Source organism: Ambystoma mexicanum, chromosome 13 (genome assembly GCF_040938575.1).
Source record: "Ambystoma mexicanum isolate Mex_15411 chromosome 13, UKY_AmexF1_1, whole genome shotgun sequence".
NCBI classification, from domain to species: Eukaryota; Metazoa; Chordata; class Amphibia; order Caudata; family Ambystomatidae; genus Ambystoma; species Ambystoma mexicanum.
The window spans coordinates 489,107,042-489,133,441 of record NC_090938.1 but is presented as its reverse complement, the minus strand read 5'-3'; the positions used below and the strand labels follow the sequence as shown (position 1 = coordinate 489,133,441).

The following is a 26,400-nucleotide window of genomic DNA, read 5'->3' as shown; positions in this document are numbered from 1 at the left end:
ATCTATGCGTTGGGTGATTTTGTCAATCTTGCCGCCTATGTTGTCCCCCATATTCTTTATCTCCGTCAGGAGGGCCGCTATGTCACCTTTCGTGGCTGCTGTCTCTCCGTGTGCCACGGGTTCCATCGCCATCTTGGGGGTGATGAGTGTGTGGGTGGAGGGAGCGTAAGCGTAACCAGCCAGTTTTATTTTGACCTGCATATACTTGGGTGCCTCACCTCAAAGTCTCGGGTTCGGACAGGCGAGGGTAGGACGTGAGGGCTTACCCCTCAGACTGCGCTGCGACCCCACACGGTTCTTAGTCGTCTGTTAGCGGTGATGTGCTCACCCTGCAGGAGGGACAAGTTGGTGACACGCTCCAGCAGATAACCTTCGAAATATGCGTAGGGGCAAGGTTGGAAGGTGTCTCCTTGGTCTCAATTCCAATCAATGCCAGGGATCCGAGGAGGCACACGCCCCTGTTTCGGGGGCCCTACCCTCAGTACGAAGGATCCTTGCCCTATGCATTAGGAGGAGCAGATGATCTGCGGGGCCGGAAGGCTATGTGTCCATAAGGAGGGGGGCTGGGAGAAGACTGTACGTTGTTGGGATTCACCTTGCCCCGTGCTTCTACATTTTGCATGTGGTAACATGCGTTGTAGGTGTTCCGAGAAGTTATGGTAGCCCTAGAGCGCGCCTCCCCGTTAGTCCCTTTGAGGGCTGAGGCCCTGCACGTAGGCTGTGATGTTCGGATGTACCACGGTCGCGGCGGACAGTGTGAGCTGCGTATAGTGGAAGGCGCAGCTTACCTCTCGGCAGGGCCTTCCTTGTTTTCCGCGGGCCGGGGGGCGTGACTGGGGGGGTCCATGCTGTGGATCGTTCGGGGGCACCTCAGGGGGGTAGCTCTGAGGGCCGAGGGGAGGCTCGGTGGTCAGCGCCTCACGGGGGGTGCATCACTCTCCTGCTGGGCCCGCTCGCTGGTCCGGCCAGTTTGCTTTCGATTTCGCGCCGTCTCTTGCGAAGAACTTCACTCGACGTTACTTGGGCTTCACGGGTCCGATTTCGATCGTTTTTTCTCCAGGATGATGCAGGTGTATTCCGATGCACGATTCTCTGCTGTTTTCACCGTGGGGGGGTCGCGGGGTGGGGGCTCAGGTCACCTCGCAGACCTACAGGGACAGAGCTCACACGGAGGAGTACACCATCCGTGCGCCCCCTGGTGGCCGATCCGACTGACCTGTTTTTATCATGAATATCTGTACATTGCAATTGCCGTACGTTTTCCTGAGCAGTTCTAATATCAGAAAACATCCATCAGTGCCCTTTCTTTGTGGGGGCATCACTAAGAAGCAAAACACGATAAGGGCATGGCTTTACCAATGTGGCAGCTATACGTTTATTGAGGGCAAATCAGCAAATGGAAAATCAAACCCAGCATCTGCACAACCTCATATCCCAAGAATAAGTAATGTGCCTGCCACAAGATATCGGTCAATGATGCCGCTTGCAAGTCAGCCCCAGAGGCCACCAACACTACATAGGACATTTCTGGCACCAATGGTGCTAAATCTGTACCAGCCTGATAAGACATCTTAGACCCAGCCAAGCGTTTCAGGTGGAACATGAGGGTGCAAAGCATATCCACATTGTGTAAAAACATATCTTCTAAGATAAAAAGATCCAGAAAAAGAATTGCACTGTCTTGCAACAAATGAAAACAAGACAGGAGCTTGGGCAAAAAGTCTGAACAAAGACATAAATCAACTTGTCTAGACAAAAATTCAAATAGAACTGATGATGAAAAAGAAACTCAGATCCGTCTTGTCTGGGTAATAGCCACCAAAAACACTTTTTGGTCAGCTAATTTTCCATTAGTGGTTAAATAAAAATGCAAAGTAAACGCACAAAGAAAAAATGGCAAGTGGCACTCTAAGTGAGGCACATCTGGTTAAAGAGGAAATCTCACACCCACGTAAAAGTAGGCATACTATTCCCATAAAGCTTTGATAGCAGCAAGTTGAGAATGTAAATTTAGGACTGTCCATGAAAGAAAACTGGCAACTGGTTAGCGATAAGGAATTGAGAGGCGACCAAAGATTCGACTGCTGAATTAATGCAGAGGTTTGGCAGCAGCACTTCTCAGTCCTTTACGGTGAACAGGATTTTGCAACTTTGCATCCATCCTGTTGCATTGTGGGCCTACCCAAACCCGTTGACCAACTATGCATTACTATAGACTAGGTTGAACGCACCATTAGAACCAGAAACGCGGTAAAGCATCGGGCCCAGACCTGATTCCGGCCGATCTGTTCAGGGACGAGGTGGGCACCTGTCCTGTGTAAGGTCTTTAACTCCATTATAAGGAAAGGATCAATCCCAGAGTCGTGGCGTAAGGCCGTAAAAATTCCACTGTATAAGAAGGGCGGGAAGAACCTCCTGGAAAATTACAGCCCGATATCTTTATTGGACAATACGGGTAAACTGTTCGGGAAGGTAAGTCTTGCACACCTCCAAGAGTGGGCAGATAACAGCAATGTAATTACTGACCTTCAGGGCGGATTCAGAAGGAATAAAGTCACCATTGACCAATGTTTTATGCTTTACATGTTAACCCAGAAATACACAGTCCTAAAAAAAATGAAATTGTATGTAGCATTCCTAAACTTTAGGATTGCTTTTGACTCTGTTCCCCGGGAAAAACTGTGAAGCCTCCTTAATGCACGCAAAGCCCCACTTAACTTGATTAGGATTATAAACGGGATTATACTCTGAAAATAGTGCCTCGGTCCGTTATGGTCTTGGGGGAAAAAAACAGCCTTTGCAGTCAACAAGGGGGTAAGGCAAGTTTGTACCCTGCACCACTTTTATTTAACTTATATATTCAAGAAATAATTGATGCTGTGTTGAAGGGGTGCCAGGACTGTCCCAAAATGGCTTAAAACAAATATCCAGCACTATTCTATTCAGATAACACAGTGCTGGTGGCTACCACCGCGCAGGGATTGGAGATATCCCTGGTGATCTTCATATCTAAATGTAAGGAGTTACAACTGGAACTGAACATAGATAAGTCAAAAGTACTGGTGTTTAGTCCCAGTTTTACAAAATGTAAACCACTCGTACTCAAGGTGGATGGAGTAGCGCTCGCCCAAGTATAACACTTTGATTATCTTGGGTAAGATTACAAGAGACGGGGGGGCTTGGTTAAACAGGTTAATTGCTCTGTCACCACCATGGAGAAACTTACTGTGTCAATCAAGTCCTTCCATGTAAGACATGGTGGAGATGCAATTTCCCCTGCCTTGAATTTATACGAAAACAGGCCTTATCTGCAGCCCTGTATAAGGCCGAATTATGGGGTCATGCCAAAGTAGATGACCTTATCAAAAGCGAGCACATGTTTCTAAAAAATTGGTCTCACTTCCAAAGAGCGTTCCCTCCGTCTTGGTACTTTTAGAACTCAATGTTACTCCTGTGGTTGTACAGTTTAAGCTCAGACCGGTTTTATTTTGGTTAAAGTTGTGGAAACAGGAAGGGTTAGAAAACATAAGGATAGTACTGAATCATCTAATGACCCTAGATGGCGGGAAATCACTGCCCTGGCTTTGTCAAATAAAAAAATATCTGATGTGGGGGGTGGCAATTTGTGGGTTAACCCTGAATGTCAGACCACTGGCACAAAGAAAAGAATGAGATGCTTTGGTCAGGGGAGTAAGAGACCACCTGGTGCAGGACGCCCTGAAACTAAAACTGGGTCCGGCATACCTTGCACTCCGCCAACCTAGTACTAATCCCTATCTGGATTATATTTGCCCAGCATTTGAAAGGTCCCTATATCTACGTGTAAGAAAAAGCATCCTCCAAGTGGCCACCTGTACACAATCATGGAACACAGCAAACGGAGATCAGTGCCCGATGTGTGGGATGGTAAAAGAGACTATATCGCACTTTATGCTGTTATGTAGCAAGCCGAAGCCCCTTAGGAGTATGTATTTGAGGCCACCTGTGAGGGCAGCTGGGATTAGGCATACAGAGGCAGCAATGGCGTTTGAGGCATAGCATGGACCCATTTGTGGTGTTCAGGTCTGCCGGTTACATCCATAGGACATGGTTGCTAAGGAAAAATAAAAAAGAAGAAAAAAAAAAATCGATAAACCCAAGTCCAAAAGAAGCAGTATGCCTATAACAGTTCCTGAGGTCGTGATTAAGGTTCTCTTTTGTGTTATCAACTGGATATTAAGGAACTAATCATAAGTAACCTGCTTAGACTTGGCACCCATTACAATGAGGCTGCAAGCAGGGCTCTTTCGTGGTTTTAATATGTGAATTGTTTGTAACTGTTGTAATAATTTCTGTATTAATTTCTTGTAATCTTTGTATTTACTATTTTCTCTTCTTAGGTCACGGCTGTAATATGTTTTTAACTTGAATGCGCAATGCCGAATAAAAGTTTGTTGACTGACTGAAAGAAGAGCAAAACATGATGACAAAAATCCAACAACTGAAGAGGTCATAAAACAAGGGAACACATGTCCATCGGTGATGCAGATCAAAGGGTTTAAGTCATTAGGATGGAATAACAACAAACTGTTAAATGGAGATTGCCAAGTCTCTGGAAAGGCCTTTCTGCTTCAGACCTAGCCTTTCAACCTCCAAGCCAAAGTAGGCAAAGATGTAGACTATTAGCCTTTGCTAGATGTGGTAGGTACCAAGAAATACAAACCCTGATCCGGAACACCAAAACAACCAATACTATGTCCCAACAAACCCTCCCCAAGACCTTACACATTAAGGAAGTCCTAGGAAATGCAAGTAAGGATCTAACGACAGTGCAGACACTGGGCATCTTAAACCATGTCACAAGATTCACTGTTTTAACAGAAAAATCTGAAGAACCATATTGCCTCTTGATGAAAATAGGTCTAGCCATAACTGATCGAATTAGTCAGATATGTGATCAAATAGGACCCAGGGAAAGGCAAACATCTAGAGACAAAGAAGCCCACGTTTGAGTCCATTCAATACGCATTCCTGCTCTGGAACTTAATATTGCTCTCAATGAACAGATTCACAGCAGCACCAAAGCACAGAGGCAGTGTGCCAGATAGGCCAGTGACTAAGTCGATGTGTCTTCTTGATGGCCGCAAAAACATTGGTCAAGTGCTTTTCACAACAAGAACTGTTTGACTTAAACAGGTGAGGACACTGTTGCGTCATAAATTTACATGAACTGCTATTTCAATTCACTCCCCAATTACGTAATAGCAGCGTTGTGAATATAAATGTGTGTACAGGGCAAACATGTAAAGATATAGATCCCTGACAATGTGCTCAACTAGGTGAGCATTATTGGCGACACCAGTAGGAAGCAATTGCATTTGGTGATTACCCTCTAATGCGATTACAATGAGGGCAGAGGCCGGGCAGTGAGAATTAAATGTTGACAATCTGTCCTGGATGTTGACTGGGGAAACAGGGCAGAAGCTGGATCCAACTGGGCTTACTCTCTGCTTAGTAGACTAACTTGGTGAAGTGCCACAGACAGACCATTTATGGAGGCTGAGTAAACCTCTTCTCTCAACCTTTCAGCCCAAACTGAATGAGCTCTCCTTTTCCTGATGTGCTGCATGAGGTATGCCTGAGATGGCAGTCTAGCCTAAGAGGGTCAAGATACCTCACTTTTCCCATGTTGAATGGAAAACGTGTGTCTTTTCAGCGTACAGCACAGAACACATGCTCACGCCCACCTGTGCAGAAGACGGCATCAGGATTCACTGGAGTATCTCAAACCAGGGAAAGAAGCTGATCCATTACAGTAAAGGGGTGGGGGATAGACCACAGGCTGACTCTACAATGCCTGCATGTCAGCCTGTCTCCAAACAGGATGTTTGTGGCCCAGCAACAAGGATGGAATGGAAGGATGAAAAGCAAAAGATATTGCAATGGTATGTACTTTGAGGATAATATAAGAGCACGCTCCAATAGTCACCCAGGGACACACACAGATTGTTAACAATGGTAGTGCGGCTGTTTGGGTGAAACATTAACAAGGAAGTAGACCCGTTACACAATCTTGATAGTTGAGGAAGAAGCACAATTCTTCATGAATTTAGGACCGACAAAGAAGCCATGGGCTGTAATTTCATCACCAGGAGGGTGTTTGGGGCTCTGGTACAAATATAACAGACATGCAATGGATAACCTGGGTCTCCAAAGACTCTGTAAGAGAACCACAGAGGAGAAGTAAAACAGCATTTGAGCTCCATGAAGAAGGCTTCCTTATGAGCAGGCTCTCCAAGGAGTATGCAAAAAAGCCAAAAGGAATGATTCAAGTTTCATAGTACCTGGATAATAAAGAATCTTGAGGCGTGGAAGAAAAAATTAATATCAAGTTCTTTCTATGCAAAAATCTCTTCCTGAAATTTTGTTCAAAATCTTACTGCTGGCCTCCTTAACTTGTAAATGCAGAAATTCACTGTTAGAGCACTGCCCCCATTACGGGACTGAAAAGTAAGATGCACTCACTTCCTTTTATTTTGCTGCCTTCATTATACCTTAAGAAAAACATTTGCTGTGGCCTTCCTGAAAATATTATAAAATAAAAAGGACCACTGACAATGCTCTGACATTCTACAAATCTACAGCTGGCAAGCAAAGAGATTTTGCGGTCCCTCAATTTTGTTTTTTTGAAACCAGAGAATAAAGGCATGTAAATAAAAGGGGCCAAAGCCAATCATTTGATGTAAACTACACGATGTTAGACTACATAGTGATGATACCCTCTGGTTCTACATGTTTGGAAAGACCTTCATTTGAAAGTCTGCATTTTGTCGTGCACTTTTGGTCGACCTGAATTCAGCCTTTGTTTTAAAACTATTTATTGAATTAAGAAAATAAAGGAAGTCTTTTGGGGGAAGGAGGGCATCAGGCATAATCAAGCGCCTGAGCAAGGATTTCTAAACCAGTCTTCCAATCTGATATGCCTTCATGTATATAAGGGGCACCATCTCATACTGTTATATACATGAACTATTGCACTCAACTTGATGAGTACAATATGACAAACCCGTAGCAAAGCTTTTAAGGAAGACACTAATAGCAGCAAAATCTTTAGAAGGTACTGCAGGGGAAGCGTATTGAAAAAACGAAGATAAATATCTGAAACAAATAATGGCCCAATAGAAACCGATACATTGAGGAAGATTGTGCAGAATACATGAACAGTATCCATACAAGATGGGACTAAACTACAGTAAAAACCTTATCCACACTATTATCCAGAACCCTCTATTAACAGCACCTTTATTTCCTTAAATATAGCCATTCCAGATAATACAGTGGCACATAATGTTTAAAAATCCAGATATCAAGGCATTCCGGATGTAGCGGTCCATTTCCTAGAGCATTGATCCAGACTTTTTGCACTGTTGCCTGGCACTCTGGCAATCGGAAATGTCGGCAACTTTTTATATGCCTGATTTGGATATCAGCCACCCTTTATTCCCAGAGGATGACAAATAACAAAGCTTTTGCTGAAAAGATATTAAATGTTTGCATAGGGCCTTGTAGTCGCCAGATGGAATAATGAAAGGATGTGTACAAACCACAGTGGAACTTATTTCCATTTAATATGGAAGTATAGATTCCTTTGGGAGATTAGGGGTGTTCTTATTGTTGAGATAATCATCCTAACCTCAAGAAGACTGGACACATCTCCTAGATCAAGTCATAGAAGAAGGTGCATAAACCTTAAATAAATTCGAATTGTCAACAGTGACACAATATGTACAATTAAGCATTGGCTTCATTTTGGAAAGATTACTTATTGCCAGGCTGTCCTGTACAATCATGCATAATATGGACTTCTCGGGATACAGCAGTGGGGGGTGGAGCAGACTAAATTCCAACTATGAAGAAGGTAATCATGGCTAGTATGCAAGAAACCTTGGCTTTGCAAAAACAATTAATACTGTCATTACTTTGCTGAAAGGTTCTTGGTTTTTTTCCAACCTGAATTAATAACTATGCTTACAGACCGTAGGTGAAGGAGAGGGACAATTTACTTCATGCACTCTGCGGATTAAACATTCTCTTCGCTTGGTGGTGATAGACATCCTGATTTTGCCAATCGATAAACAAGTTTATGTCTGTCAATATATATATATATTTTAGTTTTATGTTATCAGTTTACTTGACACTGAACCAATACAGCCATACATTATAATCATGGTAACAAGTTATCCTCCATATTGACGGAGTATATCTTAAAATATATTTCTTTTTAACCTACTGTACGTTTGATGCCCATTTCAAGCAATGCTGTTTGATCCACCAATTCTATGCAACTAGACTATAGGTGCTTTATTTAAAACCTTATCCTTAGTGACCCTCAGCAGGAGAATCACATCCACTGAAGGTATAGATGGCCAAAGCATGGTCATTCCAGCAGACCGGCAAAGAACTTTTGAGGTGCTGGCAAAATGATAAGATAAACCGTCATATTTTTCTCTTATCAGTAGAAAGCAAAATGCCTCTTAGAACACATGGGTAGAGGTAACTTGAGCGAGGACATGTCTGTAGAAGTTCCGCTTCTGGTATGTCTCAGGAAATGCTGCTGGGACTTCTATATTCGCTGTCCTCGTTGGTATCTCCCGATTCTCTGCCTGTATAATGCAAAAAAAAAACTGTTAGCCATTAAATGCAAACCTTGTTCCCCCTGATTAGCCTACCCCCTTCTTCCCAACAGTTAGGTCACTATACCCACCCTCCTGTCACTCAAACCTTTTACAGTCGCCACTCCGTAGGAAAAAACCTTCACAAAGGGGCTGTGTCATTTGACGTTGTGCCTATTCAGGATGCTTATATGATGGACCTTAGCTGGTGTGTGTGCACTCTTCTAGCACACCTCTGGGCAAGGACAACCACTTCCTGGGTTTAATATCTTGGGATATTATCACCGTCTTGTGCAACCACAGACCCCCTTGGTTATGGATATTGTTTTGTACAGTTCTATTTTTCAAAGTCATTTGTAATAGATCTAACACAAATTCAATTATAGTTTGAAACAAAGGTACATGGAAATAGGAACTTACCGACACCGACGTACTATTTCCTAGAAATCAAATCCACTTAATTCATTACTTCAGAACATTCACTGCTGCCCACGGTGTGGCCGGTCAGATATGAACTGAGAAGCTCAGATCTAACTGGTTTTTCCTCATGAAACCGTCTACAATAACCTTTTTTATATATTGCAGAAATAATACTGCTAGACTCTTCTCTTCATGTCTTGTGGTTGCATACGTGTTTTACCTATAACAAATGAACCGAAAGAACAAGTTACTTTCTTACCTGGTAACGTTCTTCGATGGGATGGTCTAACGACGTATTCCATATCTATGTCAGGTAATGTCCACAGCTGTGCTGCTTTGGAAAATCTTCGGCGTCTGCGTCCTGCGTCGATGACGTCTATGCGCCGTCCCAGAGGACCTCCTCCGACGGCTGACGTCACCCTATGTGATAAGTAGGACGCACGACGCCCGTAGCCTCAGTTGTAGTTTTTTCCCCCAGAACGTGACACACCAGTTTTCTGCCAGTCGGACACACAAGGCCTTGCGGAACGCAAGCTGCAATCGCAAAAGAAATTCTGCAGCAGGGAAGGTAGGGAGGGAGCGATATGGAATACGTCTTCAGACCATCCCATCGAAAGAACGTTACCAGGTAAGAAAGTACATTGTTCTTCGAGGGGATTGGTCCTCCGACGTATTCCATATCTATGACAGACTCCCAAAGCAGTACCAAGCAAGGAGGTGGGAAAAGAATTTAGAACCCAAATTTAGCATGCCCAATTAAATAGCGGAATAAAGGACTGCCTTGCCAGAGGCCAGATCCTGCCCTCCGATGGAATCGAGAGTGTAGTGCCGTACAAAAGTATGTACTGAAGCCCAGGTGGCTGCATCACAGATGTGACGAATAGGAACATCCCTCTGCAGGGCAGTAGACGCAGCCACTCCCCTTGTAGAATGAGCCCGCAAGCCAGCCGGAGGGTCCTTACCCGCCAAGCGGTAACACTCGGAGATAGCTAAAATAATCCAACGAGACAAAGTCTGTTTCATCACAGCTTGTCCCAAACGCTTTCCAGCGTAACCAATGAAAAGTTGATCGTCCACTCTGACCCGGGACATGCGCGAAATATAAAAGCTCAACGCTCTCCTAGGATCAAGCCTATGGAGCCTCTCCTCTTCCTTACCAGGATGTGGAGGAGGATAGAACGCCGGAAGAACAACCTTCTGGCTCAAATGAAATTCCGAAACCACCTTCGGGAGAGGGGAAGGACGAACTCTAAGGACAACCCTGTCCTTATGAAACACAGTGAAGGGTGGCTTAACTGAAAGTGTCTAACTCACTCACTCTGCGAGCGGAAGTAACCGCAACCAAAAACACAGTTTTCAGAGTTAACAGTCTCAAAGGGCAAGAATGCAAAGGCTCAAACGGAGCACCCATAAGAAACTTAAGAACAAGGTCCAAATCCCAACCGGGCACCAGAAAAGGTGACGGAGGGAACACATTAGTGAGCCCTTTCAAAAACTGAGAAATTAAAGGAATCTTAACATAGGAACATTCTTCAGACGAGCGCTTAAATATGGACAGCGCCGCCAGGTAACCTTTAATGGTCCCCGCTTGCAAGCCCCTGTGGGCCAAGGAAAGCAAAAAAGACAGAACCATGGGAATGTCACACTCAAAAGGATCCACATTCTTAACGCTGCACCAGTCGCAGAACTTTCTCCAATGGCAACGGTACAGAGACTATGTTGCCAGCCGCCTGGCCGAGAGCAACATCTCCATCACGTCTTCAGGGAGGTCCCAATCCTTATACCTCCACCTTTCAGAAGCCAAGCTTGAAGGTTGAGGGATCTGACTTCTGGATGGAGAACCTGACCCCCCTCCCGTGAGAGCAGATCGTCTCGGTAGGGAAGACGACGTGGAGGGCAGAAGGACAAGTCGAGAAGGTCCGGGTACCACGTCCTCCGGGCCCACGCCGGAGCAATGAGGATCATCTGGGAACCGAACCTCCGTAACCTCCGCAGTACTTGCGGGATGACGGGGACTGGAGGAAACGCATACAGCAGTGGGAATGACCACTCCACCACGAACGCGTCTCCTAAGGCTCCTTTTGGAGGAAATTCCCGTGAGCAGAACCTCTCGCACTTCCGGTTGACACTGGAGGCGAAGAGATCCACTTGAGGGGACCCCCAAAGGGCGAAGATCTCCAGGAGAATCTCCTGAGCCAGCTGCCACTCGTGAGAGATCGTGCTCTGCCTGCTCAGAGCGTCCGCCGTCTCGTTGTCTCCGGCCAGATGAACAGCCGAGATCGAAACGTCCTGCTGGATGGCCCAGAACTCGAGCTGCATCGCCTCCATGCACAGAGGAAGTGACCCTGCCCCCCCCCCTTTTTGTTGAGGTAGTGCATGGCCACTGTGTTGTCCGTTAGAATCAGGACACTCTTTCCCCGCACAGTCGGCAGAAAAGCCTTCAGGGCAAGCCTGACGGCCCTCAGCTCCAACAGATTGAAATGGAGTCTGGACTCCGACGGAGACCAACAACCGCTGACTGTCAACTCGTTAGCATGAGCTCCCCATCTTGTGAGGGATGCGTCCGTCACGATCGTCACCTCCGGCCAGGGCAGCCAAAATGGGGCCCCCTTCATCAGATTGCCTTCGACGGCCCACCACAGAAGGTCCTGGGCGACCGAGGACAGCACCTGAACAGGGTCCGACAGCCTGCCGGAGGACTGAGACCACTGGAGCTTGAGTGCCCACCCGCAGACGAGCCTCTGGCACCAGAAGAATGCAGGATGCCATGAGGCCGAGCAGTCTCAAGAACTCGGATGCTGGGAGATTCTGGGCAAGTTGAAACTTGTGCACCATCTGCTGAATGTGAAGAGCCCTCACCTGGGGAGGAAAACACTGCCCCAGGGATGTGTCGAGCACTGCTCTGATGTACTGGAGCCGCGGTGTTGGCGTCAAATGGGACTTCTGTAAATTGAGGGAGAAGCCCAGCTTGTGAAGGGAGTGGCAGGTGACGGACAGATGATCCAGGACTTGCTCGGGAGAGCTCCCCCTGATCAACCAATCGTCCAGGTAGGGGCAGACATGAATCCCCCCTTTCCTGAGATGCGCTGCCACCACCTCCACCACCATGAGCTTGGTGAAAACCCTCGGGCGGAGGTCAATCCGAACGGCAGGACCCGAAACTGAAAGTGTGAGTCGCCAACCGCGAACCTCAGGTATTTCCTGTGCTTGGGATGGATCGGCACATGGAAGTAAGCGTCCTTGAGGTCGAGAGACACCAACCAATCCTGAAGTTGAAGGGCCTGGAGGACTTGAGAGGGAGTAACCATCTTAAATTTGTCCTTCCTGAGGAGCTTGTTCAAACCGCGCAAGTCCATGATGGGTCTCAATCCCCAGTCTTTCTTCGAAATCAAATAATAAGGGGGAATACCATCCCTTGTTCCTCTCCGCTACAGGCACCATTTCTATGGCGCCTTTCTCCAGCAGGGCTTGAATTTCCTGTGCAAGGAGCGGATCCAGACTCTTCAAAGAGGTTCCCAGGTGGCTTGTCGTGAGGCCTCTGCCGAAAAGGAAGACAGTAGCCATGGGCTATGATCTCCAGAACCCACACATCTGAAGTAATGGCGCGCCACTCTACAAGATGCTGCGCCAGCCTTCCCCCAACCGGCGAACCATGGGACCTGGCCTCATGACTGAGTGGTAGTGGTAGCGGCTGCGGCGTTGCCTGAGGGCAAAGAGGCAACTGCCCGAGCGGCCTTGGCACCTCGAGTACCTTGTTTTCCACCTCTGGCACTCTTACAGTGGCCTCTTTGACTGACAGCTCCTTTTGCTTTACTGAAGGACGAGTAATAGCAAAAGGAACCTCCCCTCCATTGTTGTCCCCTAGGATGAAAAGGCAGAGGTTGTCGAACTGCAGCGCCCAACGACTTCGTTGCAGCTTTGGAGGCCTGTAACCTCTCAAGGCTCTCATCAGTCTTGCTGCCAAAAAGATGTTCATCGTCAAAGGGCGAACCCAGACTTACGCAACCACACAAACCTGCGTATTACGGTGCTCGCCGCCATGGACCGGCTGACACAATCTGCCATGTCCAAACCCGACTGAACGGCCTCACACATGGCATCCTTGCCATCCTGAACCATAGCAAGGAAACCATCCCGTTCGTCCCCTTCGGGAATATGTTCAGCCGCTAATGCAACACAGTTCCACAGAGTGTGTGTGAAACGAGACAAGGCACATATGGAGTTGGCCGCCTGAAGCGCCATACCCCCTGAAGAAAACCCTTTCTTCGCCCAGCCTTCAAAACGTTTGTCGTCCCTATCCGGAGGGATGGTAGGATACGAGGCCTGCTTTGCCGGGGCCGTAGCCACCTGCACCACCAAACTCTCCGGAGTGGGGTGCCTGGACAAGTAGCAGGGGTCGCTACTGGCTGCACGGTATTTTCGCGACAAAGACTTGCCCACTGCCGGGAGACTCTCCGGAGCAGTCCAAGCCGCCGCCACCCTTCTCTGCAGAGCCATATGAAACGGCAGTACCGGGTCAGTGGGGGGACCAAGATCAAGGATGTCCGTGACATCATCCTGAACGAACTCCCCTGGGGGAGCCGACCATCCCAAGTACTCGGCGACCCGAGGCATAAGGCGCCGGTATGAAGAATCGGCATGAGTGCCAGGCTCCGGCCTACAAAACTCCAACTCCGGAGAGGTGTCCAGTCCACTGGCATCATGCAGTGACTGTCTCAGGTCATCAAACTGGCTATGGCCCGAGAGAAGCTCATCTGGTACCGTAACCGGAACCAAGCCTTCATCAGAGCCTTCATCACCCTCAGAAATGTACTCCAGGCGGTGAGAGGAAGACACCTGGGGACCAAAGCTATGCCTGACCTTAGCCAGAGCCTTTCTAGGGGCTAAACGCCATGCCACGGGGCCCCTCCGACACCACCGCCTCGAAAAGCGAATCGGCGTTGACGTCAGCTGCAGCGCCGCCAGCATCGACGGCGTCGACCCAGGCCTCAAAGCCGGAGCTCCGAGCGTGTCTCTCGACAACCTCGGTGCCACAGGCGTCGACGTCTTCCTCGAAGACGGCACAGGATCACACGGTCTCGAGCGCGTCGAGGACCAGGACCTGGAACAGGCATGGCGAGAGCAGCTACCCTTGTCCGAGCGGGACCTTTCCCGCGAGCCGTACCGGCCACCCGAGCCCAAAGGCGTACGAGCGGTGTCTCTCGACCGGTGCCGACCGACCCCACTCGGAGGCGTGGAGGGACCGGTGCCCTGCGATTCAAGAATCGCTAACATCTGCTTCCCGAAGGAAGCCCATTCCTCCGGTGTCGCTTGCATGGTGGGATAAGCGAGCCACCGATGGGCGGAGTCCTCGGAAGAAGACAGGGAAGGCGACCTATGCCGGCGCTTCCGGGAATGCCTCGAAGAGGCGGAGGAGTGGCGAGACCGACTCCTGGAAGGAGACCCATTGGACTTCCAATGATGACGCAGAGAGTCGCCTCTCGAGTCATCCGTCGAAAGCCCCGTAGACCTCGACTTCCGGGGCTTAGACACCCGACCCACCAACAGCTTCTTCTTGCACTCTCGCAAGGCCTTGGCCGTGAGCGACTGGCAGTCGACACAGTCGTCCGTATCGTGGGCCTCCCCGAGGCACCAGAGGCAGGCGTCGTGCGAGTCCGTGACCGACATCTTGGACCCACAGTCCCCGCATTTCTTGAAGCCCGGACGCGGGGTTGAAGACGAAGTAGACATCGTCACGAACAGGTTTTCACAAAAACCGAACAGGTTCAACGAACCGAGAAGAATATAGCAAACTCCAAACAGTCGAGGCGTACCGAGATTCACGAAGCGAACACGTTCTGGGAGAAAAAACTCCAACTGAGGCTACGGGCGTCGTGCGTCCTACTTATCACATCGGGTGACGTAGGCCATCAGAGGAGGTCCTCGGGGACGGCGCATCAACGTCATCGACGCAGGCGCCAAAGATTTTCTGAAGCAGCACAGCTGTGGACATTACCTGTCATAGATATGGAATACGTCGGAGGACCGAATCCCCTCGAATAAGAAGTTACTAGGCAGGCATTGTGACAAGGGCACATAATAAGATCGGCGACGAGAAAGGGGTAACACCCTGAGGGCCTGTGTCACCAGTCGCTTGGTGATGTAGGGCACGGAGAAGGTATATGGGAAATTCCCCCAGGCTCACCAGTCTAGCACCAGCCTTAGGTCAATGCCACTGCATTACTCCTCTAAAGTCCCATCCTCAGTGCTTGTAGGGGCACTAGGGTGAAATTGAACAGGCCTCTTCCCAAGGATTTGTTCTCCAGCAGACAAGTTAAGGGGACAGTAGGAACTGTCTGCTGTAAAAAATAAACAATGAAGTGGGAAGTTCCTGGGTTTGTAGAAACTCCACAATCAGCACTCTGGTTGTGTGGAATTGAAAGCAGACCAACTGGAAATATCTTCATTAGGAGATGGGCTCAAATTATATCCTTCTTAACCCCTCCCCACCTTCACACGCCCTTCGTACCAGTTTGGCTTGAGGTCCCTACCCACACACAAGAAGTCCCTGGTAGGCTAAGTCAAGGGTGGGATCCCTATAATGAAGATAGAAGCCCAATCAGTAGGCAAGCGATCCCTGTTCAAGAAATGTCATAGTTAAATGGAGTTTAGCTTTGTGTAACAAGAACTTTGTTTACACAACATGGATCAGTAGATACCTCATCCTGCGGATCCGCTTGTGCATATACCAGTGATTTGAAGACCATAAACATCACCTACACAGACACCAAGTCATGCACAGTGGTCAGCAAACCTTGAGAGTGATGTACTACAACATTTTACCCATACTCTAAGTTATAGTAGGTTATGGAAACAAGGTATGCTGTGGTATTTTTCATGAAGATTGCTGTACCACCACTTATCCGTGTGTCAAGGAACGGCATTCTATTGATGTGGGACATTTTTTGGGTCTCCCCTTTCTATAGGCAACCGCTGACAACACACCTCAGCAGCAGAAATACCACGCTTGCCCATGAACATAAGTCACTATTCTTTTGAAGCAGCATCCCCTTTGCAGCTTTTACAGAAGGTTAGTTTATTGGGTGCCTGGATCTGCTCTTGCAATACCCTTTCATGTGGACTGCTCACTACTCCATATAGAGAGCCCTTAGTTTTACCTCCACTCCTTTGCTCTAGAGGCACCATCTACTCTCTGGACTCTACATAAACACACCTTTATGTTGTGTTTTTTCTTTTAATCTATAGGGAGGCCTGTTTTACCTTGGCCCCAGAAGGCGGCTTTACAACCATCCTGCCGAAACATCCAAGGTCACACAGCTTCTGGAATTATAAACTGTGTATATTGACCACCATAACCGCCAACACTTCTAGTTCTTGACGTCGGACCAGTCATCTGGGTATCCCTTTCTAAGCCAGGCTACAACAGACCCTACCTTTTTTTAGGATCTCCGCCCACTCGATAGCGGACCAACCCAACTATATCATAAACCTATTGTGGACTTTATATGGGCTAAAGAGTGTGTATATTTATAACACCCACCTTATTTTGTTGAATGCATTGAATACAAAAGTGCTATTTTCATTATTGTTTATATCTGTTTTCACATTGCTGTCCTTTTTTTGAGAAAACGAACTCATCTGATTGAAAATGTTCTGCATTTGTTTTTACTCTATGATTGCAAAGTTATACATGTAGCCAAATTAAAAAAGGCCACTATGATAGAAGTCCAGCGTTCGGATAATTTCCACTTTTTTCAATAGAAGCATAACTTGTATTGTTCTATTGTCCATACCTTGGAGGTTTCAAAATGGTCATTGCAAGTTCAAATGTTTGAAAGCAGGACCACCCCTTTGTATATAACCATATGCTAGCCTCTTTGTCCTGCCCGTTCTGGTTCCATGTAATAATGTCGCCACATAAATATTGCCATACAAAAATATTGCCGAAAAATGGTCATTTTTTGTGGCAACATTATTGCATGCAACATGCGGGGGACACCCCCGCAACCCCCCCAATTTTTTTTTTGCCCCCATCGCCACATATATGGTCACCCAAATAATATTGCCACGACATTTTCGCTGCGATATTTTTTACGGCGACCATATATGTGGCGATATTAATACCCGATACCCCCATTCTGAGGCTGTCCCTCCAGTTACAAATATTGTCAAGAAACAGCAACTCACTAACTACACTTTCTGAGGCGTAATGAGGGAGTGATATTTTCCCGGTATCTTGGTGAAGCCAAACAGGAACAATCTATCACAATTCTAAGTCCAGATATTTTGCAAGAACAGTACCCCAAAACAAATGCTGCCAGCAGAAGGAACAGCAGTAAGACGTAAACGGAAGCAACTGCTCAGTTCCGGCCTTCATCAACCTCAAGCACCGTCAGCATGAGTCCCAGTCTAGATCAATAAAAGAAGCATACACTTCCCTGCTTGCTCGTATTGACCATCTCCCGCTTGCAAGTGCATTCCTCTTTGAGAAAGTGTGAAGATAGTAAACATTAGGCCAACTAGAGGCTTGGCTGCCTTATCTTGCCCCTTCCTTTAGACACTTAGGGCCGTTTTTCTTTTGCTTCTCCTGCGATAGACTATTGAAGTGCTCGCAGAACAGACTTGGTACAACTCTCCAAAGCCAAACACTACTGGACAGTTTAGCCAATTATCATCCCATCCAAGTATTATTGCCTATTTTTCCATAGATAGCATCTGGTTAATTAACTACTATCATTGCTTAGTTTAGGTTAGCTTGATATTCTACTCGTTCACCCTCAATTGATTTTAAACTAGGTACACTATATTATTTCCTGAAACCATGATCATGTTTTGCAAGGTGCAGGTGCTGTGGAAGTTAGTTGTATTGCTTGTAAGACTTTTCTTCCTCAACCACTCCTAAAAGTTAGGCTATTGCTCAAATCCTGAAAATATGGTGTGGGTGTTAACGTTGCTTGAATAAATTGCATATATATGGGATTTCCCAGTGCTCTGATAATGAATAAGATGTCCCAACATTACTGGGCAATTTTATATTTTTAGACACGATCCACCGAAACAATAGTGAGCAGATGAAAAGGTTTCTTACCCCTGGTAACGTTCTTTCAACTGGATGTTCCTCCCACATATTCCTCATCTTTGATATTCGATATTCAGCTTCAGCAGAAATTATTTTATTTTTTTGGCAGATGGCCCTGTGCGTCGATTCGATGTCGCCGTCTGGAGGATGATGTAATTGAAGGTATATATGACATGCGCAGCGCCCTGTGGCTTCAGTTCGGTTTTTCTTACAGTAGAAATGACCCGCATAACCACGGGTTTTGAACTTTGAAGGCGTGAAAGCGGTAATAGCATGGGAAATTCTACCGTGGGGTAGGCTGGGAGGGCGATGAGGAATATGTGGGAGGAACATCCAGTCGAAAGAACGTTACCAGGGGTAAGTAACTTGTTCTTCAAATGGATTGTGTCCCCCCACGTATTCCTCATCTTTGATAGACTCCCAAAGCAGCGTTTGTTTTGGTGGCAGGAGTAAGAATTTAGTTTTCAATGGTTTTCATGAACTGAACGGAGGACAGCTTTTCCAAAGCTTCCATCCTGACCAAGGGAAGACTCAGGGCAGTAATCTTTTGTGAATGTGTGAATAGTAGACCATCTAGCTGCCTCACAAATGTTTTTGATCGGTACACACCTTTGCAGGTTGCAGGGCTGTAGAGGTAGCCATGACCCTGCTGGAATGGGCCCTTAATCCTTCTGGAGGATCCTTGCGCGCCAGCCTGTAGCATTCAGAAATGGTCAGAATTATCCACCTGGATAAGGTCTGTTTTATCACAGCCTGACCCAGTTTGTGACCTGTATAGCCTATAAAAATCTGATCGTCAATACAAAGTTTGGATAGTCTAGATATGTAAAAGCTCAGAGCTCTGGCTGGATTCAATCTATGTAATCTCTCCTCCTCTTTGCCAGGATGAGGTGGAGGATAGAAAGTGGGCAATACAATTTTCTGTCCTACATGAAAATCAGAAATGATTTTTGGTAAAAATTAAGGCTTAACCCTCAGAACAACCCTATACTTTTGCAGGATAGTAAAGGGTGGCTTAGATGATAGTGCATGCAATTCACTCACTCTACGGGCGGAGGTTAATGCTACGAAGAGAATGGTTTTAAATGTTAACAACCTTAACAGACATGAATGTACAGGCTCAAATGGTGGACACATTAGACATTTTAGTACCAGATTAAGGTCCCAAACTGGAACCTGGAATGGAGATTGGGGGGGGGGGGGGGTTTGCGGGGGCTCATTTATTTATTTTATTTAATATTTGTATTTGTAAAGCGCACTGCAGCCCACAGGCATCGAGGCGCTGTTGCAAGAATATGTCTTAGTTACATCATTATGAAAGGTTCGCTCGTGGGTTACAGAGAGCAGAACCTAGGCATAATGAACAGGAGGCAGGTACATGTGTAGCACGCGTAAATCATAACTCAGAGTAGACAAACAGGGTTACAGGACAATTCTACCAGATTAAAACAGAAAGAAGGAACAAGTTACTTACCTGTAACTGTTGTTCTCCAGCATGGGTCTGGCATGGATTCACATGCTCATAAATATTCCCTGTCATCAGGCTGGGAATCCTCGGTAAAGAAAAAACCAGTATCAGTTTCGTTTCTGATCTGTCTTTCGTAGTAATAACCAATCATTGGTCTCTGCGTCATACTGACCACAGCCAATGACTGCCCTCTACCTAAGCACCGCCTCTGGCAGCCATCTTCAGATTTGGAAGCACGTGAAGTGGCAGTATGACCAAGTGAAGAGCCGCAGAGGGGTAGGCGGGAGGGTTCGCATGTGAATCCATGCCAGACCCATGCTGGAGAACAACAGTTACAGGTAAGTAACTTGTTCCTTCTCCAGCATGGGGTCTGGCATGGATTCACATGCTCATGAATAAAGAATACATAGCAGTACACACATGCACAACCACGGGAGGTGGCAAAGGCTCAACATTAAGCAGTACAGCAAACTCAACATTAAGCATCTTACCTCCTCACCAGGCTCACCTCAGGCGAACAGGTTGCGCAGCACTGCTTGGCCGACCCTGGACTCCTCCCTGGAATCCCGATCGACGGAGTAGAATTTCGTGAAGGTGTGCGTCGACCTCCACGTAGCAGCCCTGCATATGTCCAGCAGGGGCACACCAGAAAGGAACGCCGTGGTAGCTGCGATCGCTCTGGTGGAATGGGCTCTCGGACGGCCAGGCAGCGGTCGGTTTGCCAACCGATGACAGTACATGATACAGCCGGAGAGCCATCTGGAAATGGAAGCCTTCGAGAGAGCCTTCCCCTGATTGACAGGTCCAAAGTTCACAAAGAGTTGTGACGTCTTCCGAAAACACTTCGTGCGGTCCACGTAGAACTTCAGCGCTCTAGCCACATCCAGCGAGTGCAAAGTCCTCTCAGCCGGCGACGAAGGCGACGGGAAGAACACAGGCAACACCAAGGGTTCGTTGAGATGGAAGTACGACGGTACCTTGGGCATGAAGGAGGGGTGCGTCCTGAGCACTACCCTTGTGTCGTGAAAAGTCAAGTACGGGGCCTTGCAGGAAAGGGCCTGGATCTCTCCCACCCGTCGTGCGGAGGTGATGGCCACAAGAAACGCTCTTTTCCACGACAAACTTCAACGGGGCCGAGTGCAGAGGCTCGAACGGAGGTCCCATGAGCTTGGTCAGCACCACGTTGAGCTCCCACGCCGGGGCCGGCGCCTTCACCGGCGGGAACGATCTGAACAGTCCCTTCATGAACTCTTTCACCAGACGATGAGACCACAAGGACGTCCGCCCCGTGGTTCTGGTGTATCGGGAGATCGCAGCAAGATGAATCTTGATGGACGCGTGTGCCAGTCCAGCTTTGGCCAGCGTCAGCAGGTACGGCAGTACCTGGGGAGCCGTAATCCGTAGAGGGTTAATCTTCTGTGCGTGGCACCAGACAGAGAACCTCTTCCATTTGTGTCCGTAGCATTTAAGAGTCGAGGACGCCCTGGCCTTTGCAAGAACCTCTCTGCAGTCGGCCGGTATGTTGTATCCTCCAAACTCTAGCGCTGCAGGAGCCAGGCCTGCAAGTTCAGCGATTTCGGGTCGTGGTGGAGGATGGCGCCTCCTTCCCTGGAGAGTAGATCCGCGTCCACCGGCAGCTTGATTGGCGGAGACGCTGACAAGTCCAGAAGGTCCGGGAACCATATCTGCCTCGGCCACGCAGGTGCGACGAGGATCATCCTGCACCGTGACCTCTTGAGCTGGTTGACGAGCCGGATTAGCAGTGGCAAAGGAGGGAACGCGTAGAGGAACAGGCCCTCCCAGGGGAACGAGAAAGCATCGCCCATGCTCCTCGCCTGGGGAAACCTGCTGGCGAACCTCCGGCACTTGGAGTTCGTCGCCGTCGCGAACAGGTCGATCTGGGGTGTGCCCCACCGTCGGAAGAGGCGATCCACTAGATCCTGCCGTAGTTCCCACTCGTGGCACGAGCGCAGCTCCCTGCTGAGTGAGTCGGTGATGGTGTTTTTTTATCCCTGCCAGATGAAACTGCACCAGAAACATTCTTTGGGCGACGGCCCAATGCCACAGGTCCTGCGCCTCCGTGGACAGCGCTGGGGACCTGGTTCTGCCCTGTTTCCTGATGTAAAACATGGTGGTGGTGTTGTCGGTGAAGATCCTCACCACCTTGCCCTTGAGGGACGGAAGGAAGGACCCGAGGGCCCAGAACACTGCACGGAGCTCCAGGACGTTGATATGGAGGGACTTCTCTGTCGGGAGCCAAAGGCCTCTCGCATGCAGATTTTCGGTGTGCGCTCCCCACCCTTCCAGGGAGGCATCCGTGGTCACTGTCTCCTGGTGGTCTGGGGTCTGGAAGTCCATGCCGCCGTCAGATGCGCGCGGTTGCCCCACCACCGGACCGCTCGGCGGAAACTCTCGTCGAGTGTGATCCTCTCCTCGAAGCCGCCCGTCGTTTGGATCCAGCGCGCGTCCAGGAACTCCTGCAACGGGCGCATCCGGAGCCTGCACATGGGAATGAGGTAGATGCAAGAAGACATCATTCCGAGGAGGGACTTGATGGACCTCACCTTGGCCGCGTCGGAAACCAACATCCGCTGCACCTTGCCCAGGATGGACCTGGTCCTTTCCTCCGACGGGGAGGCCAGAAGGGACACTGTGTCGAGCTTCGCTCCCAGAAACAGTGCGTTTTGCGCGGGTACCAGGTGGGACTTGGCGTAGTTCACAGAGAATCCCAGGTCCGTGAGAAGTTGGACGGTCCTTGCCGTGTGCTCCACGGCGAGCTCCCTCGTCTTGGCTCGGATGAGCCAGTCGTCCAGGTAGGGGTAGACGTGGATCCCCTCGCGGCGCAGCTGCGCCGCCACCGGTGCAAGGCACTTGGTGAATACCCTGGGTGCCGACCGTAGTCCGAAGGGGAGGGCTTTGAACTGGTAGTGACGCCCTTGGACCACAAACCTGAGGAATTTTTCGGTGCCCCTTTAGGATGGGAATATGGAAGTAGGCATCCTCCAAATCCGACGACGACAGGAAGTCTCCTTCCTCCAGCTGCCCCAGGACGTGCTGGAGGGTGACCATCCGGAACTTCTGCGCCTTGATGAACTTGTTCAGACGTCGCAGGTCTAGGATGGGGCGCCATCCTCCCGTCTTCTTCACGAGGAAGTATCTCGAGTAAACTCCGGAGCCCCGAAGCCTCTTTGGGACGAGTTCGATGGCGCCCTTCATGAGCATCGCCTTTACCTCCAGGAGAAGCTGAGGGACGTGAAGCTCTTTCCTGGCCACGGGGGGGACGTGCGGGCACCTTCTTTGAAACTCGAGCGCGTGGCCCCGGGCTAAGGCGTCCAGCACCCAACGGTCGGTGGAGATGGACTCCCACACGCTGACGAAGCTCGCCAGCCGGCCTCCCACCGGGGTGCTTCGGTGGGGGCCCGACCCCACGGCCGGTTCAATCCTGTTTCGATGAGGCTTTGCCTCCTTGGCGACGACGGCGGGGTCCGCCAGACTTGCCTCGTCCTCTGTAGGCCTCCTGAGACGACGAGCGGGCCGCTTGACGGTAGGTGGAGAAACCGCCGCCGGAACCTTTGGAGGCGCCCTTGCCTCCGCTGCTCCGAAAGGGCGTCCGTCGTTGCTGCAGAACCCCAAGGGCCCGGGCCGTCTCAGTGTCCGCTTTAATGGCCTGAAGGGAATCGTCCACTGTTTTCCCAAACAGGTTGTTCCCATCGAACGGCATGCCCAGGACTCTGGTCTGTACGTCTTGACGGAAGTCCGTAGCCTTGAGCCATCCACGCCGCCTAAGGCACACGCCGTTGCCCAACTGGCGAAACCCAGTGTCGGCGATGTCCGTCGCAATAGTGATGGCGTGGTCCGACGCCACCTCGCCTTCCTGTAGGATCTCCAGGGCATTCCCCCTTTTGTCGTCCGGTAGGAAGTCCAGCAGGGGAGCCAGTTTGTACCATAGCTCCCTGTCGTAGCGGGCCACGATAGCCAAGGCGTTGGCCGCTTTAATCGTCGTCGCTGCAGACGAGATGACCCTGCGTCCCATAGCGTCCAATTTCTTTCCCTCGCCGTCCGGTGGGGAAGTCGATGTGGAGGCCGCACCCCCCCCCCCGCTTTCTTCCTGGCCGCCGCGGAGACGACGGAGTCCGGGGTAGGCTGCGCCCGGAGGCACAGGGGGGCCGCGTCCGGGACCGGGTACTTCTTCTCGTACCGGTCTCTTCTAGCTGGCGTCGTGGAAGGGTTCTTGAGGAGGGCGAGGCCCTCATCCCAAATGTCGTCCAGTAGAGGCACCGCGAGGACCGTCTTCCTCTTGGCCTCGCGCCGTTGATAAAGGAATCCTTCCTTTTTCTTCTCCTCAGGGCAGAGTTGGAAAAGCTCGGATGCCCTGGCGATCATGGAGTGGAACGATCCAATCTCGTCGGGCGGAGAAGCCCTGGTGGGAGGTGACGACGGTAGATCCTCGTCGTATACCTCGTCGTCCGTACCCGTCGCTGCCGTGTCAGTCCCCGTATCATCCCCTCGGGTGGACGGGGAGGAGGGCTGGACGGGGCGCGACGGCTGAAAAGGAGGTGGAGGGTGAATCCTTCTTTTCTTGGGCGGGGGAGCACCAGAAGGTCCCGGTTCAGGATCCCCCTACGGGAGAGGTTCCTCCGTCGGCAACGGTAGTCTCGTCCTTATCTCTGAACATAAGGACTGTATAGCCAACAAAATGGCCGCCGAGTTGTCATGCGGCGCTGGCAGAGGGGAATCCGACGGGCGATCAGGGGCCCCGTCGGCACCCTCGACGGGCCGGTCTTCTTCCACGCCAAGGCCGTGGCTTAAGACCTCAATCAGCTCTTCCTCCGAGGTTGAGGCCGAATCTACGACGACGCCCTGCCCCCCCTTTTTCTTCCCCGCCGGGGATTTCACGGGGGTCCTATCGATGGGCACAAAAGAGGACTCCCTCCGAGGTGGCAGGGAGACTCTGAGCCCCGAGGTCGCCACCACTGGTGTAGCCTCCACAGGCTGAGCCAGGGCCGCCGCGACAGTATCGATAGAGGGCTTGGCCGGATGGATTAAGGCCTTCACCACCTTAGGTGCGCTCACCGCCTTATCCTTGAGGGGGGGGGGGGACACTGCCTCGCTCCCCCTCCGATGGGGCCTTCGAGCTCGACCGGGGCCTCTCCAGGAGCTTCGCCGGGTGCTCGCCCTTCCTCTTACCCGACCCAGAGCGTTGGCTCGTGACTGAAGGTGCCGGGGAGGGTGCGCCCTGCCTAGCGCCCGTAGAGCCCGACCGTTCGGCGCTCCCGGTGCCAGCGGACTCGCGGTGCTTGGCCTCGTGTTGGACCCCCGTCGCCGGGGCGTCCTCAAAGGTCTTAGAAGACCGCTCGGATTTCTTCCTCTTCTTCTCGCCTGACGGGCTCTTCCCTTCCAGCCAGTTGGCGAGACGTTGATGGCGGTCCTTCATGGTCCGCTCCGACATATTGCCGCAAAACGCACAGTCCTTCTCCACGTGCGTCTTGTCCTCATGTAAGCAGTAGAGACAAAAGGAGTGTTCGTCCTCCTTAAAGACGTTCTGCAGCTGGCATCCAGGGCAGATCCTGAACAGCTTTCCGGGCGTCGAGCTTCCCTTCTCCTGGGCCATGTCCGGGCCTGAGAAACTTCTGGAGTCCTCCAAAAGCGTAGCTCGACGAAATCTTCACCCTTGAGGGGCGCAGACGAATCCGACACGGGTCCCCGTTGATCGGATGGAGAGTTGGTGGAGCTTGAGGCTCTTTTGACCGAAAAAACGAAGTTTTTGGGAAAAAACGTGAAAAAAATAGCACTAACGCTCGAGAGCAATAGCACGAGGATCCCAACACATGAACGTGCGGTAAAAATCTGAAGATGGCTGCCAGAGGCGGTGCTTAGGTAGAGGGCAGTCATTGGCTGTGGTCAGTATGACGCAGAGACCAGTGATTGGTTATTACTACGAAAGACAGATCAGAAACGAAACTGATACTGGTTTTTTCTTTACCGAGGATTCCCAGCCTGACGACGGGGAATATTCATGAGCATGTGAATCCATGCCAGACCCCATGCTGGAGAAGTCCACAAAAACCATGCGACCAGTTAGACAGGTTTTGACCGCTTTTCGGAAGGCTGTGTGTGATTCAATGCCCTTTATGTGAGTTGGCAGGGAATTCCAATGGGACATGGTGATGAAGGGGAAGCTAGAGCCTCCGGCGCGAGTCCTGTCTCACCAGTGGAATTTTGAACTATGAACATTATTCTCACGAGCGCTTAAAGATGGATAGCGCCACCAAATAGCCCTTAATAGTTGCAACCTGGAACCCCAGATTGGCTAAGGATAGTAGAAAAGGTAACACTTCCATTTTCTATGAAAAACACTGGTTTACATTCTTGTGGTTGCACCAGCTGCAGAATATGTTCCGACGGCAACGGTACAAGAACTTTGTTGCTGGCCTTCTGGCTTAAAGCAAAATCTCCATTAAGTCATCCGGGAGGTCCCAATCCTAGTATCTCAGCCTTTCAGAAACCATGCATGAAAGCTGGGTGTCTTGACCTCTGTATTGAGAGCCTGACCCTCCTCTAGTGAGAAAAGGGCCTCTCTTAGTGGAAGACGCATTGGAGGGCAGGTGGACATGTCCAGAAGGTCTGGGTACAACGTCCTCCTGGCCCAATCTGGGGCAAGTAGGATCATTTGTTTCCTGAACTTTCTCAACCTCCTGATCAAGTGAGGAATGACGGAGACTGGAGGAAATGTGTACAGGAGTGGAAACTCCCAGTCCACGACTAACGCGTCCCCTAGAGCT

The 26,400-nt window shown here is 49.8% G+C and overlaps 1 protein-coding gene across 11 annotated transcripts in view; it reads right to left on the bottom strand.

The window, feature by feature from the left end:
- Positions 1–1,351: 1,351 nt before the first annotated feature.
- MARCHF10 (membrane associated ring-CH-type finger 10) overlaps positions 1,352–26,400 on the bottom strand; it is a 1,025,913-nt gene continuing 1,000,864 nt past the window's right edge. For all 11 annotated transcript variants that reach the window (XM_069634147.1, XM_069634148.1, XM_069634140.1 and 8 more), the window contains one exon: positions 1,352–8,642. In XM_069634147.1, the coding sequence (XP_069490248.1) occupies positions 8,581–8,642 (62 nt within the window). In that variant the 3' untranslated portion in view covers positions 1,352–8,580. The remainder of the gene's footprint in view (positions 8,643–26,400) is intronic.